The sequence below is a fragment of the Lucilia sericata genome, unplaced genomic scaffold, assembly GCF_015586225.1.
Source record: "Lucilia sericata isolate MDLA Ls3-8-SP2 unplaced genomic scaffold, ASM1558622v1 Contig001919F_arrow, whole genome shotgun sequence".
Taxonomy (NCBI): Eukaryota; Metazoa; Arthropoda; class Insecta; order Diptera; family Calliphoridae; genus Lucilia; species Lucilia sericata.
The window spans coordinates 59,516-78,414 of NW_023995798.1; the positions used below are offsets into that span (position 1 = coordinate 59,516).

Here is an 18,899-nt window from a genome sequence, read left to right on the forward strand (position 1 = left end):
TAACTAACTAACTAACTAACTAACTAACTAACTAACTAACTAACTAACTACTAACTAACTAACTAACTAACTAACTAACTAACTAACTAACTAACTAACTAACTAACTAACTAACTAACTAACTAACTAACTAACTAACTAACTAACTAACTAACTACTAACTAACTAACTACTAACTAACTAACTACTAACTAACTAACTAACTAACTAACTACTAACCTAACTAACTAACTAACTAACTAACTAACTAACTAACTAACTACTAACTAACTAACTAACTAACTAACTAACTAACTAACTAACTAACTAACTAACTAACTAACTAACTAACTAACTAACTAACTAACTACTAACTACTACTAACTAACTAACTAACTAACTAACTAACTAACTAACTACTAACTAACTAACTAACTAACTAACTAACTAACTAACTAACTAACTAACTAACTAACTAACTAACTAGCTAGCTAACTAACTAACTAGCTAGCTAACTAACTAACTAACTAACTGACTAACTAACTAACTGACTAACTAACTACTACTAACTAACTAACTAACTAACTAACTAACTAACTAACTAACTACTAACTAACTAACTAACTAACGAACGAACTAACTATAGACATCTGAGCTCCTTTGGACAATGCGTATAGAAAAATGGATAAATTGGACTTTTTACCTTTAATATTTAAATGTTTTTGTAGATAGGGCCTTTATTTTGGTTAATAAAATCGCAAATTTTAGTTCGAGGAGTTCAATTTTTGATGCAATATAGTAGAATCAAGAATAAAATCGATTTTGAATTTTTGGTCCGTTTGCGTTTCTCTCACGCATGTGAAGTGTATAAAAATTGACATACAATTGAACCCAAAAAAAGTTGAAAATTACAATTTGATTTGTTATATGAAGAAAAATTTTTTAAAAAGAGCATTAAATTAATAAAAAAAAAAACATTTTATTCGTTTAAACCGAATAATTTCGATTAACCAAATAATTGCTGCCAGCCCCTACTGCTATTATAAACCCGTTTCAAATTGGTTCTGAACATTGCTATAGGATGGTAATAAGCTGTATGTCCTCACTACAAGAACAAAACAACCAATAGTCAATTCAACCACATCTGCCAATGTCGCTACTACTTGCCGCTACATGGCGCTGGTGTCATAAACAAATAGAAGTTAAGAAAAGTTTTTTTTTTCAAAAATTTAAAAGTTTCAGGAAGAATATAACATGTCGTTTTATGTTGAAATAAAAAAATATCTGTTATAGGAGGTGTGTATTAAAAAGTTCAATATTTTTTATATAAAATAACTATTAACACTTACCATTTTGATGTATTGTCTCTGCTTCCTTCGCTTGTTTTGCATTTGTATCGATTTGGTTTTAAAAGCATTTTTCATTCATATACTGAATTTATTATTTGAAATTATTGTAATTATTTCTTTTTTAATTCTTTTTTTCTGACGAGGACATTATGGTTAACATAGTAGTGCTAAAACTAAACTAAAACAAAACTAGAACTGAACTAGAACTGATCTAAAACTGAACTAGAACTGAACTAGAACTGAACTAGAACTGAACTAGAAACTGAACTAGAACTGAACTAGAACTGAACTAGAACTGAACTAGAACTGAACTAGAACTGAACTAGAACTGAACTAGAACTGAACTAGAACTGAACTAGAACTGAACTAGAACTGAACTAGAACTGAACTAGAACTGAACTAGAACTGAACTAGAACTGAACTAGAACTGAACTAGAACTGAACTAGAACTGAACTAGAACTGAACTAGAACTGAACTAGAACTGAACTAGAACTGAACTAGAACTGAACTAGAACTGAACTAGAACTGAACTAGAACTGAACTAGAACTGAACTAGAACTGAACTAGAACTGAACTAGAACTGAACTAGAACGAACTAAACTGAACTAGAACTGAACTAGAACTGAACTAGAACTGAACTAGAACTGAACTAGAACTGAACTAGAACTGAACTAGAACTGAACTAGAACTGAACTAGAGCTGAACTAGAACTGAACTAGAACTGAACTAGAACTGAACTAGAACTGAACTAGAACTGAACTAGAACTGAACTAGAACTGAACTAGAACTGAACTAGAACAAACTGAACTAGAACTGAACTAGAACTGAACTAGAACTGAACTAGAACTGAACTAGAACTGAACTAGAAACTGAACTAGAACTGAACTAGAACTGAACTAGAACTGAAACTAGAACTGAACTAGAACTGAAACTAGAACTGAACTAGAACTGAACTAGAACTGAACTAGAACTGAACTAGAACTGAACTAGAACTGAACTAGAACTGAACTAGAACTGAACTAGAACTGAACTAGAACTGAACTAGAACTGAACTAGAACTGAACTAGAACTGAACTAGAACTGAACTAGAACTGAACTAGAACTGAACTAGAACTAGAACTAGAACTAGAACTAGAACTAGAACAGAACTAGAACTGAACTAGAACATGAACTAGAACTGAACTAGAACTGAACTAGAACTGAACTAGAACTGAACTAGAACTGAACTAGAACTGAACTAGAACTGAACTAGAACTGAACTAGAACTGAACTAAACTGAACTGAACTAGAACTGAACTAGAACTGAACTAGAACTGAACTAGAACTGACTAGAACTGAACTAGAACTGAACTAGAACTGAACTAGAACTGAACTAGAACTGAACTAGAACTGAACTAGAACTGAACTAGAACTGAACTAGAACTGAACTAGAATTGAACTAGAACCGAACTACAACTGAACTAGAACTGTACTAGAACTGAACTAGAACTGAACTAGAACTGAACTAGAACTGAACTAGAACTGAACTAGAACTGTACTAGAACTGAACTAGAACTGAACTAGAACTGAACTAGAACTGAACTAGAACTGAACTAGAACTGTACTAGAACTGAACTAGAACTGAACTAGAACTGAACTAGAACTGAACTAGAACTGAACTAGAACTGAACTAGAACTGAACTAGAACTGAACTAGAACTGAACTAGAACTGAACTAGAACTGAACTAGAACTGAACTAGAACTGAACTACAACTGAACTAGAACTGAACTGAACTAGAACTGAACTAGAACTGAACTAGAACTGAACTAGAACTGAACTAGAACTGAACTAGAACTGAACTAGAACTGAACTAGAACTGAACTAGAACTGAACTAGAACTGAACTAGAACTGAACTAGAACTGAACTAGAACTGAACTAGAACTGAACTAGAACTGAACTAGAACTGAACTAGAACTGAACTAGAACTGAATTGAACTAGAACTGAACTAGAACTGAATTGAACTAGAACTGAACTAGAACTGAACTAGAACTAGAACTTGAACTAGAACTGAACTAGAACTGAACTAGAACTGAACTAGAACTGAACTAGAACTGAACTAGAACTGAACTAGAACTGAACTAGAACTGAACTAGAACTGAACTAGACCTGAATACTAGAACTGAACTAGAACTGAACTAGAACTGAACTAGAACTGAACTAGAACTGAACTAGAACTGAACTAGAACTGAACTAGAACTGAACTAGAACTGAACTAGAACTGAACTAGAACTGAACTAGAACTGAACTAGAACTGAACTAGAACTGAACTAGAACTGAACTAGAACTGAACTAGAACTGAACTAGAACTGAACTAGAACTGAACTGAACTAGAACTGAACTAGAACTGAACTAGAACTGAACTAGAACCTAGAACTGAACTGAACTAGAACTGAACTAAGAAAGAACTTAAGTAGAATTGAACTAAAACTAATCTAAAATTAAACTAAAACTGAAATAGAAATGAATTAGAATTGAACTACAATTGAACTAGAACTGAACTAAACTACATATAACTTAACAAGAAATTTTTATTTGAACACTTAACAACATCACTCATTAAAATATTGCAATTTCCTTTAATCGAAATCATTTTTTATAGTTTGCCTTCCTATTATGTACATATGTACATATGTATGTACTTATAAACCACTAACAACAAAAACAAACTACACACACACAAAAACAAACTACGTACACACAAAACGACTTTTGCGCGCTTTATTTACTTAGAACAAAACAAGAAAAAATCCAATGAAAACATTCAATCTCCCCCCATTCTATCCTCAAACCATCTTAACCACTTCAACACTTGCCCAATAAACGCACTTCCACCTCCACCATTCTACTTGCAATACATTCTCACAAACAAAACATTAACCTTGAAAAAGGGTGCTCCGCTGGCGCAATACCATTAACTTGCCTAAGCCACCTGCCACCACACCCGCTCTCTCCTTTGTATTCTTTACATTTTTCTTATTTTTTGGGTGAATTGACACAATGACTTGTAAAATTGATGCCATTTTTTTGCAACTATTTTTTTCATTATTAATTTCACTTTTTCTTTTAATATTTTATTAAAATTTTATCAATTACTAATTAGATAAACACTTTTTAACATTTTTTTTATTAAAATATTAAATATTTCATTAATTTTTCTTAATATTTTCACAATTTACACGCCATTTACTTTAAGTAACAAACGCACTTGTTAAAATTACTCACGAAACTAAAGGAAATAATAAGAAAATAAACAAACGCAGACGTAAACGTAGGCAGAGCGAGAGGCAGAGTTAAAATTGGTTGTTATTGTTTCTAATAAACAAACAAATGGGTGGTAGAGTGGGCAGAGATGTTATTGCAATTTGCCACGAAAAAAAACAATAACAACTCTCTTTAGTTCTGTAGTCATGTGTTAACATGTTTGTTGGTTTTGCTTTTTTTAATGCAAATAAATTTTAGTTTTGTTTGAAAGCCGGTAAAAAGCGCATGTGAAAATAATAAAATATTAAAAAAAGAATAATTAAAACTATTGTTTATAGTGTAACATTAAAGACAAAGGTTTATTTAATAAATATTTTATAACAATTTAAGAAAAAAATGAAAAGAATGTGAGAAAAAGTATAAAAAATGCAAAAAAAATCTTCTGGTGATTGAAAAGTAAATTAATCAAGTGTTTGTGTAAATGTTGTGTGTATGACAGCGGAGCACCCTTTTTCAAAGTTAAAGCAATTTTGAGACATGTCGTTAGTTATGTGGAAGATAATTTCTGGTTGCTTTCTAAGAAGGCAAATAATGTTAGATGTATAAACCAGTGGAAGGTAGGGCAGTTCCAGAGTTGTTGTGGTATTTACATAGTATGTTGTTGTTGTAGTTATCAATGAATAGATTAGTATTTGGCAGAGAAAGAAATGTATGGTGAATTATTGTTTATGTTTTATTTTGTTGCAACCAGCAACTATAAGAGTGGGACTAGTTGGTTGAGTAGTAATGTGCCAAAAGTATTGTTGTAGTATTATGTTGTTGTAGTGTAAAGTGTAAATATTAAAAGACATATGCAGTGTAGCCAGATGTTGGTATTTGTTACCAATTTAGGAATTTTTTGGACAGGAATGCAGGTTTTTCATTAAAGTTTGGGATTTACGCAGATAGTAGATGGATAGATAGATAGATAGATAGATAGATATATAGATAGATAGATAGATAGATATATAGATAGATAGATAGATAGATAGATAGATAGATAGATAGATAGATAGATAGATAGATAGATAGATAGATAGATAGATAGATAGATAGATAGATAGATAGATAGATAGATAGATAGATAGATAGAGATAGATAGATAGATGAGAGATAGATAGATAGATAGATAGATAGATAGATAGATAGATAGATAGATAGATAGATAGATAGATAGATAGATAGATAGATAGATAGATAGAAGATAGATAGATAGATAGATAGATAGATAGATAGATAGATAGATAGATAGATAGATAGATAGATAGATAGATAGATAGATAGATAGATAGATAGATAGATAGATAGATAGATAGATAGATAGATAGATAGATAGATAGATAGATAGATAGATAGATAGATAGATAGATAGATAGATAGATAGATAGATAGATAGATAGATAGATAGATAGATAGATAGATAGATAGATAGATATAGATATAGATAGATAGTAGATAGATAGATAGATAGATAGATAGATAGAGATAGATAGATAGATAGATAGATAGATAGATAGATAGATAGATAGATAGATAGATAGATAGATAGATAGATAGATAGATAGATAGATAGATAGATAGATAGATAGATAGATAGATAGCTAGATAGATAGATAGATAGATAGATAGATAGATAGATAGATAGATAGATAGATAGATAGATAGATAGATAGATAGATAGATAGATAGATAGATAGATAGAGATAGATAGATAGATAGATAGATAGATAGATAGATAGATAGATAGATAGATAGATAGATAGATAGATAGATAGATAGATAGATAGATAGATAGATAGATAGATAGATAGATAGATAGATAGATAGATAGAGATAGATAGATAGATAGATAGATAGAGATAGATAGATAGATAGATAGATAGATAGATAGATAGATAAATAAATAAAAATAAATAGATAAATACATAGATTTGGTTCGGAGTGTTGGTGAAAAATTTGAGTTTCTGAGGACATCTGCATAAGATTGGGTACATAAATTAGAAATTTTCCCGGTAACGCTGATCGTGTTCTAAAATTAAATGTTATAATGAGTATTTAGTTATGTTATGTTTTGCAGCAAAAGAAGTTTTAAATATTTATAAAAAAATTAATATACATAATTATAATTAATTAAAATATAATTAAAAAATAATAAGAAAAATATAATTTTAATAAACTTTCAAAAGGTATAAAAAATATAAAAAATAATTGCAATGATTTAATAACCAATTTAAACAAAATTTAAAATGATGAATAACGGAATGGAAATGTTGAATAAAACACCTTTAAAATATATGAATTCCAAAAAGTACTCAAGATTTCAACTTATCCCGCTTAAGGTAAGTACATTACATGTGTATTTGGTTTTCTTGATAACATACCCAATTTCAGAAATCTTAATTTCTTCTTTATAAATTTAAAAAGAGCAATATTTTGCCTTAAAAATTACTGCACCGTCGAGTTTGGCAATGGTTAAAAATAGTTTCCTAAATTTATTTAAGGGCATATTTCTTATAAAAACTATGAACAAAATATCCTCAAAATGGAATGATTTTAAGGTTTAACCTTAAATCCTTAAAGGTCAGAATTAGGGTTGAAAGGTTGCAAATAAATTTCTTTGGGTTAATTAAAGAAGAGTAATAAATTTTCTGCAAATTTTATTTAGAAAATGATTTTCCTTAAAAAATTTCGGAAAGGTCATAAAAAGGTTGAAAGGTCAGAAATATTTTTTAAAAAATTTTTTGAAACTAAAAATTTTGAAAACTATATTTTTTTGCAAATACTTCTTTAGAGACAGGTACTCAAAGAGTTGAGGAGAAAATTCAGCTGGTTAAAGGGTTAAGTAAGATTATGTAGCATGAATTTAAGAAAAAAAAATAATAAATTTCGTTAAAAAAATTATTGATTTAATAAACTAACCTTAAACCTTTAAAGGTCAAAATAGGGGTTGAAAGGTTACAATTAATTTTCTTAAGATTAATTAAAGGAAAACAGTTGATATTTTTACGAAAAATAATAAATAATTTCCCTTAAAATTTAAAGAAAATGTAAGCTGTGACCCTTAAAGATCATAAGAGGGTTGAAAGGTTACAAATTAATTAAAATAAAAAGTCAAAAACTATAATTTTTGCAACAATTTCTTCAGGAACAGGTATTAAAAGGGTTAAAGGTAAAGGGCAGCTTGTTAAAGGGTTAAGAAAAATCATCTTGTGAGAAATTATTTTTTTCAAGTTAATTTGTGAAAAATCAAAAATCAGTTTCCGAAAATTAATTTTAATTAATGAAGTAAAAAATTCATACTTTTTTACAAAAAGGGTTAAGAATGTTGCTAAAGGGTTAGGAATTTTAAAAAGGATTATGTTCTGTTAATTTTTTTCTTAATTTTGGATTGTGTATTTTATCCCTAATCTCACTGATCCGTGACAATATTTATATCCTATGATTTGCAAACGGTATGAAAGGTCAGTTTCCTAAAATTAAAAGAAGTCAAAAAGTGCATATTTTTTGCAAAAAAGTTTTTAAGAATCAGACACTATAATTTAAAGGGTTAAAGTGTAGCTTGTTAAAGGGTTAAAGATTTTTTTGGGTGAATTCTTGTTTTAAGAATTGTAAATTTTACCTTAAAACTCACTGATTCTTGACAATATTAATTTCTTATTATTGGCAAATTTTAAACGTTGGAATTAACTAGCACTAGAACTGAACTAGAACAGAACTAGAACTATAAATAAACTAGAACTAAACTCGATCAGAGCTAGAACATAACTAGAACAGAACAAAACTAGATAAGAAATATATCATAACTAGTACAGGACTAAAACAGAACTATATAATAACTACAACTGAACTAGGTCTGAACTATAACAGAACTTGAACAAAACTAGAATAGAACTAAAACAGAACTAGAACAGAACTGGAATAGAACTATAACAGAACTTGAACAGAACTAGAACAAAACTAGAATAGAACTAAAACAGAACTAGAACAGAACTGGAATAGAACTATAACAGAACTTGAACAGAACTAGAACAAAACTAGAATAGAACTAAAACAGAACTAGAACTGAACAAGAACTGAACTAGAACAGAACTAGAATAGATCTAGAACAGAACTAGAACAGAAATAGAACAGAACTAGAACAGAACTAGAGCAGAACTAGAACAGAACTAGAACTGAACTAGAACAGAACTAGAACAGAACTAGAACAGAACTAGAACAGAACTAGAACAGAACTAGAACAGAAACTAGAACAGAACTAGAAACAGAACTAGAACAGAACTAGAACAGAACTAGAACAGAACTAGAACAGAACTAGAACAGAACTAGAACAGAACTAGAACAGAACTAGAACAGAACTAGAACAGAACTAGAACAGAACTAGAACAGAACTAGAACAGAACAGAACTAGAACAGAACTAGAACAGAACTAGAACAGAACTAGAACAGAACTAGAACAGAACTAGAACAGAACTAGAACAGAACTAGAACAGAACTAGAACAGAATAGAACAGAACTAGAACAGAACTAGAACAGAACTAGAACAGAACTAGAACAGAACTAGAACAGAACTAGACAGAACTAGACAGAACCAGAACTAGAACTAGAACAGAACTAGAACTAGAACCAGAACTAGAACAGAACAAGAACAAACTAGAACATAACAAGAACAGAACTAGAACAGAACTAGAACAGAACTAGAACAGAAACTAGAACAGAACTAGAACAGAACTAGAACAGAACTAGAACAGAACTAGAACAGAACTAGAACAGAACTAGAACAGAACTAGAACAGAACTAGAACCAGAACTAGAACAGAACTAGAACTAGAACAGAACTAGAACAGAACTAGAACTAGAACAGAAATAGAACAGAACTAGACAGAACTAGAACAGAACTAGAACTAGAAACAGAACTAGAACAGAACTAGAACTAGAACAGAACTAGAACAGAACTAGAACAGAACTAGAACAGAACGAGAACAGAACTAGAACAGAACTAGAAACAGAACTAGAACGAACTAGAACAGAACTAGACAGAACTAGAACAGAACTAGAACAGAACTAGAACAGAACTAGAACAGAACTAGAACAGAACTAGAACAGAACTAGAACAGAACTAGAACAGAACTAGAACACAGAACTAGAACAGACTAGAACAGACTAGAACAGAACTAGAACAGAACTAGAACAGAACTAGAACAGAACTAGAACAGAACTAGAACAGAACTAGAACAGAACTAGAACAGAACTAGAACAGAACTAGATCAGAACTAGATCAGAACAAGTACAGGACTAGAACAGAACTAAAACAGAACTAGGACAGACATAGAACAGAACTAGAACAAATTTAATTAAAACTCCTTTTAAATGTTAATTATAATAGTGCGATTTTTTTGTTTTTTATTTAATTTTTAATTAATTTAATTATTTTTTGTTTTATGCATTTTAAAGTTAAATATTTCTTGTTGTTTTTTAATTGTTTGAATACTACAGTTTTTTTAACTAGATAATTTATATAATATATAATTTTATTAATAATTAATATTTGTTTTTTTTTTAATTAATATTAAACTCTAAACATTAAAAATACTAAATAGTGCTACTTATTAAATGTGCTTTGAATATATATAAAATTATTAAATAAATTTATTATTTATTTTATAAAATTATAAAACTTATATTTAAAAATATGGTAAAAAGAAAAATAATATACAAAATTTTACAAGATAATTTAAAAAAAGAAGAAAAATTTGCTTTTTTAAAAAAACCAAAATAATTAAATTATTTTGTGCTTAATTTTTATAATAACTTTTGCAGCTTTGAACTTTTTGCTTTTTTTGTTTGTTTTTTCATAATTATTATATAAATTTGTTGTTTAAATTAAAATTTAAATAAATTATTTTATAAATATTAATGTAATTTTTTTTGTACACAAAATATAATATTTTTCTTGAAATCAAAATAGCAAATGTTTAGTCTTAAATCTGGTGGTTTTTTGTTTTCTTTTAGTGCGTTTTTTAGGTTTTTTAAATTTAATTTTATTTTTTTTAGATTTTTGCTAAAAAAAATTTAAAAAATTTACAATAAAATCTTTAAAAAAGCTAAAGATTTTCATAAGAAACCCATATCCAAGGCGGTATATAAAGCTCTTATATCACTGTGAGAAGAAATTCGCCAAAACGGAAAGTTCATGGCCTTGGCCGCTGATTCCTCTTCGGCGCCATCACCCACTACCACATAAGTGCTTTTACGACCAAATCTGGTAACAATGCGCTCATAACAGGTTTCTTGTCCTAGAGGAAGAGATAGAAAATAGAACAATAAGTAATTGTTTTATTAATTTCGAAAGGGTATCCAAACTTACCTATTTTATGAGCAGAATAGATATTTTCTATATTAAAAATGCCTCCTAGACCAAAGAGTAAAACTTTGGCCAGAGCTGGTGCCAGCTGAGTAGAGGTTACCAGCACATTAACACAATTTTCACGTTGAGCAATCATATTTAAACATTTAGTAGCCAAAGAGGCCCAGTTATCGGTAGCCATTTCTATATCTTGACGGATCTGTAGCCAAGCATCGCGTTTCGCAGGACCCAATAAACCGCCGACACTAAAAATAAGTGAAACAAGAAAAAAGAAAAAAACAAATTAATAAAAGTTTTATCTCAAAATTCCCATAATCCTCAAAGGATCGTGCAGCGCGAATAGTGAAAAAAACTACGGTAAACAGAAATAAAAAGAAAAAAACTTTAGGAATTCAAGAAGTACTAGTGACTCCTCGTTCTTTCGGCTCAAGATAAACAGAAATAAAAAGAAAAAATCTTAAAATTCTACAACTTTAACTCCAAAATACTTACTTTCCCCGATAAGTATTGTAAATCTCCTTGATTTTGCGATATCTAAAAGCTAATTTACGCATCCAATCCACTCCACCGCGTACACCAGTAGGCAGACACAAATTGGGAGGAGCTCCGGGTGGAGCACCCGTATGAAAACCATCTGTGGCAAAGTTATACGTACTCAAGTCCTGACCGTTATCATCCGAAGAAACATCATCTATATGCACTTGATCACATTCCTCGATTTCGTTAAAGAAGAAATGGGTATCGGCTAAATTGAAAACCATTTCTTCCATTCTAAATGCAATGGTCATTAAAGCACTATGATCTTTGGTATAACGGCTGGCAAATGAACCCGATAACAGAGTATGGAAAATAATAATGGTCTCATCTAAATCCCAGATAAAAACACGTTCTGGAGGTTTAACCGCCTCACTGTTGGGTGTATCGGAGGTGGTGCTGCGCGTGGGACTAGGTTGCTGATGGCGACGACCTCTTGATCTGCCCGTCTTACCGGTGGGTGTGGTTTTTGGTAGAGAAGCTGAGGTATTAGCCGAGCCCACATTGGCCGTGGCATTCAGGTTGTTATTGGGCGAGATCGGTAGCGGTGAATGAGGCGAATGGGTGTTATGCAGTATGGGTGTGGTAGAGTGTGTATCTGTGGGACTTTCGGAGAGATTAGAGGCGGCTACATGAAAACCATGACTGGCACTGGAACTAGGCGAGCTAACGGCATAGGGTGAATAATTGGCGGGATTATAATAGTTGCCATATTGATCATTATAATAAGAAGTATAATCCTGTTGAGCGGCCGCCGTTGCAGAACCAAATTGCGCGAAGTTATTATAGCCATAGGCGGTAGGATAAAGCTGTGAAGCATTATTATTAGAGGAGGCATACGAAGATGTCAAATAGGGTGACGTAGGCTCTATTTTAGTGGGAGCTCTGGCGCTGGCCGTGGTAAAGGGTGTACCATAGGTGGAATAAAACGGTGGCGTATACTGCTGCATGCTGTTGTAGTAGTTATAATAATCATGCTTAGAGTCATAGGCCACGGCGGCGGCAGCAGCAGCTGCTGTTGAATTAACGGCCGCCATAGAAGAGGAACTTAAAGAGTTGCTGGGTGAATCCAAGCCAGCTAAACCAGAAGCCGTATTAGAAACCGAAGAACAGCTATAAAGATTAGAACTCGTATTCGGATTACCGTTATCCAAATGACTACTTAAACTAGCAGCCGTATGCAATGACGAATGATCGCCTTGTAAATGTTGTTGCGATGCGGAAGATTGCGTATGCGTTTGTGTTAGGCCGGGCGAACGATTTTCTGACTTTACCGAAGGCAACTGTGTAGCAGACTGATCGGCTGTTAACCAGTGGGACATGCCACTAGATGTTAAAGCATTCGTTGTGGCAGCCGCAGAAGACGTCGACGAAGACGACAGAGTGGTGGAATTCTCATTAGCGGCAGCAGCACCAGCCGAGGTATTAGAAGAGCTGTTAGAAGAGTGCGGCTGCTGCTGTTGTTGTTGTTGTTGTTGCTGATATGTTGAAAAACTACTACTGCCAGCAGTGTGAGCAAATTGAGAGGTTTGTGTATTGGAGAGAGAGGGTAGATTATTACTAGCTGTTGCAGAAGAAGCGGAGTTTGAAAGACTACAGCTGGAAGAGTTTAATTGTTGAGAAGAGGATTGTTGTTGTTGTTGCGAATGCTGCTGTTGTTGTGGTGTGGACTGCTGCTGATGGTGGTGTGTATGAGTTTGCAGAGTATGTTGCGAGTGATGAGTATGATGATGTGGTGAGGTTTGCAAAGAATGATGATACGACGATAGAGAAGCCAACGAGGTAATGGTGGGTTGTAATGGTTGTGTTTGTGGTGGCAGAGATAAAGGACTACATTGACTGGCTGCCACTAAAGAAGAAGAAGAGCCCAGTAACGGAGCCTGTAAATGAGAAAGATGAGCAGCAGCCGAGTTTTGATGTGATATTATTGATGATGATGTTTGAGCGTTTGCTTGAGAGCAGAGACTGTTAAAGAGAGAAAAAGAGAAAGAATTATTTAAGATTTTAGTATTTAGAAGTAATTATTAAAATTTATTAGTTTTAAAAAAGTTCTAGCTTAAAACATCATTAATTTTAAATTAAATGTTTAAACATAAAATTTGACATTAAGTAAAATATAACGTTTTTTTCTCTCTAAATACTTAACAAAAGGAAATTAAAAACAAATAAAAATTATTGTTATTTTTCTATACACATGCCTTATTAAGTCAAGTGCCTAGAGAAACACACACACACTCTTGTTAGATTTTAAATTTTCAATAACACACGCAAGCGCAGTAAAATAAACAGATTTATGGATTTTGTCAAGTGTTGCTGGGGTTTTTTTTTTTTTTTTTGTTGTTCCAAATGTTTTTTTATTACAATTGTATTTCTTTTTTTTCAAGATTTTAAACATAGTTTAAGAAATTAATTATTATTTGTTTAACATAAAGTGTCTTTTGCGACAAATTTTGGGTTCCTTTTTAACGAAATCCTTAACATGTGTAAGACAAATGTTTAGGAAAAGGGAAATCGTAAGAGGTCCTATAAAAATAGCAAGAATATAAAGAAAAGCGACAGTAATGAAATTTGAAATACTTGATTGATTTTGAAGAGTCTGTTACTCTTTGACAGACAAGCCGTAAAGTTTACAAGCAGACACAGTGACGTAAACTAAGGGGAAGGGAATTAGTCGAGATTTTTCTGAAGGTACACAGAGGGAAAAGGAAATATACACGCCTGGTACCAAATTGACACCAAAGAGTTTATAATTTTTCAATAACATTCGTTGTCAAAGTATATACATACGTACGACAACACTATGTAATGTTGACAATGCAACGTTGTCAAGATTTCAATAATTCGTTGTCAATATCTAAATTTTATACACATCCGTTGTTTAAATGTTAACAAACGTGTTAAGCTCACTATTGGCAACGGATTGTTTGTCAATAGTGAGCTTACCACATTTGTTAACATTTAGATTTCGACAACGAATTGTTGCAATGTTGTCAACATTACATAGTGTTGTCGTACGTATGTATATACTTTGACAACGGATGGTATTGAAAAATTATAAACAGTTTGGTGTCAATTTAGTACCAGGCGTGTATATTTCTTTTTCCCTCTGTGTGTACTGTTCTTAAATGAATGAAAGATCCTGTCCTAAAATACTTTTTGAAAAAGTACTTTTTCCCTAAATAAGCACCTATTCCATTCTAAATCTTCTACCAAACTAAAAACTCCAACTTTTTCATAATTTCTCAACATTTTCACACCCTTTTTTCCTTTCACCATTATTAATCCCTAGAAAACTCTTTAAAAATTAATAACAAATTTGTTTCCAAAGTTTCTAGTTCTCTAAAACTAAGTGTCAAATGACACAACAACAACAATATCAAAACTATTAAAAACTGACCCTTAAAATTCTATATTTTCATATTTTATTTCAAGATCAAAATTCATAATTTCAATATTTTTTGAAAATTTTTAACCAACACATGCTAAAATTTCGTGGAATCTTAAAAGGACATGTGTGGCAGACTTAAAGGTGGCAGGTTTTTTTCATCCTAAACAATTCAAAGAGAACTCTCTCTCTTTCTTCTAAAAGTGTCATACTTAAAAGTATTTAACACTTAAAGACCCAAAAAAATGTCACGTATTCAAAAAAAAAAAAAAAACACAATTTAAAACTTAAAGATTTAAATACCCTTCGCATAATACGAGTTCAAGTTATGCCCCCTTAAAAGGTACTTAAAAGATTACTAAAACAAAGAAAAAAGGATGCCCAAAATGAAATGAACAAAAGTACAAAAAAAAAACTGTTAGGTGTTAATATAAATTATGAAAAATGTTTAACGATTTTTCAATAAATGTCTGGTCTCTAAAGAAAATTTGTTTTATTTTAATTTGAACAATTATAATTTCAACTAAATGAGTTGTATCCTCTACCAGTAACGCCCTCTTATTGTCTGAGAACTACATACATATTTATGCTTGAGAATTTGACACCTTTTTTTCTTGAAAATCTCAAGGTGTTAAGGTTTCATACACAAGCAATAATATATATATTGGAGAAATATTGCCATAAATCTTAATTTAATGTCACGTGTTTTGACAAAAATAGATTTAAAAGAAAAATCATTTGAAAATAACAAAACTTTCCTATTGTGAGGATTATAATTGTAACTATAGTCTAGCTAGTAGTAGGATTAATGGTATAAATTATAGCCTAAACTATAATCTAAGCTTTAGTATGGACTATAGTATAAAAAATAGTACAAACTATAGCCTATTATCTAGTCCAGTCTATCACAGTCTGGACTATTGGCTAGAGTAAAGCCTTGTTTAGTCTAAAGTCCATTCCAAAGTTTATTTTATAGTCTGAACTATTCTCAAGGCCTTAGTTCCCAATATCACCAGGAATATAGTCCAGTTCATAAATTGGCGCATAGTGTACCCCAGTCAGTAGTCGGGACTATACTTTGTTTAGGCTGTAGTCTGGGCTAAAGTCTATAGGCTGTAGTCTATATTCTGGTCTATGGTGTAGTCTATAGTCTGGACTATAGTCTAGTCTATGGTGTAGTCCATAGTCTGGACTATAGAATAGTCTATAGTCAGGACTATAGTCTAGTGTATAGCCAGAATTTTAGTCTAGTCTATATTAGGACTATAATCTAGTCTATAATGTTTAATATAGTTTAATCTATCGTCTGGACTACAGTCCAGTCTATGGTCTGGATTATAGTCTTGTCCACAGTCTGGACTATAGACTAGTCTATAGTCTGGACTATAGTCTAGCCTATAGTCTGGTCCTTAGTCTAGTCTATAGTCAGGACTATAATCTAGTCTATAGTGTGGACTATAGTCTAGTCTATCATCTGGACTATAGTCTAGTCTATAATCTATTGTCAAGTCTATAATTTGGACTATATTGTAGTGTATATTATAGTGTATAGTCTGGACTATAGTGTAGTCTATAGTCTGGACTATAGTCTAGTCTTTAGTCTAGTCTATACTCTGGACTATTGTCTAGTATATAGTCTAGTCTATAGTCTGAAATATAGTCTAGTGTATAGTCTGGACTATAGTCTAGTCTATAGACTGGACTATAGTCTAGTCTATAGTCTGGACTATAGTCTAGTCTATAGTCTGGACTATATTCTAGTCTATAGTATGGACTATATTCTAGTCTATAGCCTGGACTATAGTCTAGTCTATAGCCTGGACTATAGTCTAGTCTATAGTCTGGACTATAGTCTAGTCTATAGTCTGGACTATAGTCTAGTCTATAGTCTGGACTATAGTCTAGTCTATAGTCTGGACTATAGTCTAGTCTATAGTCTGGACTATAGTCTAGTCTATAGTCTGGACTATAGTCTAGTCTATAGTCTGGACTATAGTCTAGTCTATAGTCTGGACTATAGTCTAGTCTATAGTCTGGACTATAGTCTAGTCTATAGTCTGGACTATAGTCTAGTCTATAGTCTGGACTATAGTCTAGTCTATAGTCTGGACTATAGTCTACTCCATAGTCGGGACTACAGTCTAGTCCATAGTCGGAACTATAGTCTAGTCCATAGTCGGAACTATAGTCTATTATATATTCTGGACTTCAATCTAGTTTATAGTGTTGACTATTTTCTGGACTATTGTCTAGTCTATAGTATAGTCTAGACTATAGTCTAGTCTATAGTGTTGCATATAGTCTAGTCTTAAGTGTGGACTATAGGCTATTCTATACACTGGACTATAGTCTAGTCAATAGTATGGACTACAGTATAGTTAATAATCTGAAATATATAGTCTGGCTTTTAATCTAGTCTAAAAGCTGGACTGTAGCATATACTATGAGCTATTGTCAAGTCTATAGTCTATACTAGGTCTATAATCTGGACTGAAATATTAGAGACCTACTATAGTCATAGTCTAATGAAAAATCTATCTAGATTATAGTCCAATCCATAGTCTGGAATAAAATCTATAGTTTGGACTTTATAGTCTAGTCTTTAGTCTAGTCTATACTCTGGACTATTGACTAGTATATAGTCTAGTCTATAGTCTGAAATATAGTCTAGTGTATAGTCTGGACTATAGTCTAGTCTATAGACTGGACTATAGTCTAGTCTATAGTCTGGACTATAGTCTACTCCATAGTCGGGACTACAGTCTAGTCCATAGTCGGAACTATAGTCTAGTCCATAGTCGGAACTATAGTCTATTATATATTCTGGACTTCAATCTAGTTTATAGTGCTGACTATTTTCTGGACTATTGTCTAGTCTATAGTATAGTCTAGACTATAGTCTAGTCTATAGTGTTGCATATAGTCTAGTCTTAAGTGTGGACTATAGGCTATTCTATACACTGGACTATAGTCTAGTCAATAGTATGGACTACAGTATAGTTAATAATCTGGAATATATAGTCTGGCTTTTAATCTAGTCTAAAAGCTAGACTGTAGCATATACTATGAGCTATTGTCAAGTCTATAGTCTATACTAGGTCTATAATCTGGACTGAAATATTAGAGACCTACTATAGTCATAGTCTAATGAAAAATCTATCTAGATTATAGTCTAATCCATAGTCTGGAATAAAATCTATAGTTTGGACTTTATTCCCTATTAAAGTCTAGTTATAGTCCAGGCTATAGTAGGGGCTATATTGTCCATCTAATATTATATGGACTAGTCTAGACTCTGGAGTATAGTATATAAGCTGAACCATAATCAGGTATCTGGTCTAGTCTAAAGTCTAGTTTACTTTGTAGTCGGGACTTAAGTTTATACTTTATGTATTTTATAGTCTTGACCATGGTGTCGTTATATTCTGAACTATAGTCTAGTTTATAGTCATGACTATATGCAGTTTAGTCAATAATCTTGTCTATAGAATAATCTGTAGTCTGGGGGGAAGTCTAGTCTAGTGTACTTTTGTAAAATAAACTTCATTTTTATTCCTTGACAACTCACCGATTTCTATCATTTGTATCCGTATGCTCTGTTTTGGGACGTTTAACCTGCAATTAGAACACAAAAAGTTATTTCATTTAATTAATTTTGTAAACGAGAATATTATTTAAACTAAAAAAAAAAAGTATGAACAAATCATAATTTATGCCATTTAAAAACAGATTAAATACCAGAAGTAGTAGTGTTTTTTAACAATAAACTAAAACGAAAAAAAAAAAAATTAACATGACATTTCGTGCGTGCAAACGTGATGCCGTGCGTGAGGACTCCCCACATTTGTGGCATTTACTCGTTTTTTTTTTTGTGCTTTTATTTTTCTGTGTTTCCCCCCGTTTTGGTTGGGATTCCTGCTTAAAGGTATTTAACGAAAATTTTAACATATTTCAGTGACACATTTCAATACTCTATAAATTATTTAAAAGTAAAACATGGCAACAG

General features: G+C 31.7%; 1 protein-coding gene across 1 annotated transcript; it reads right to left on the reverse strand.

The window, feature by feature from the left end:
* Positions 1 to 10,465: 10,465 nt before the first annotated feature.
* LOC119613017 (developmental protein eyes absent-like) lies at positions 10,466 to 18,508 on the reverse strand (the record flags this gene model as incomplete). The annotated part of the gene is made up of 4 exons (XM_037968950.1): positions 10,466 to 10,903; positions 10,975 to 11,219; positions 11,467 to 13,473; positions 18,462 to 18,508. Coding segments are annotated over 4 exons (2,481 nt in total), but the record flags the coding sequence as incomplete, so codon positions are not given.
* Between the last annotated feature and the right edge of the window lie 391 nt (positions 18,509 to 18,899).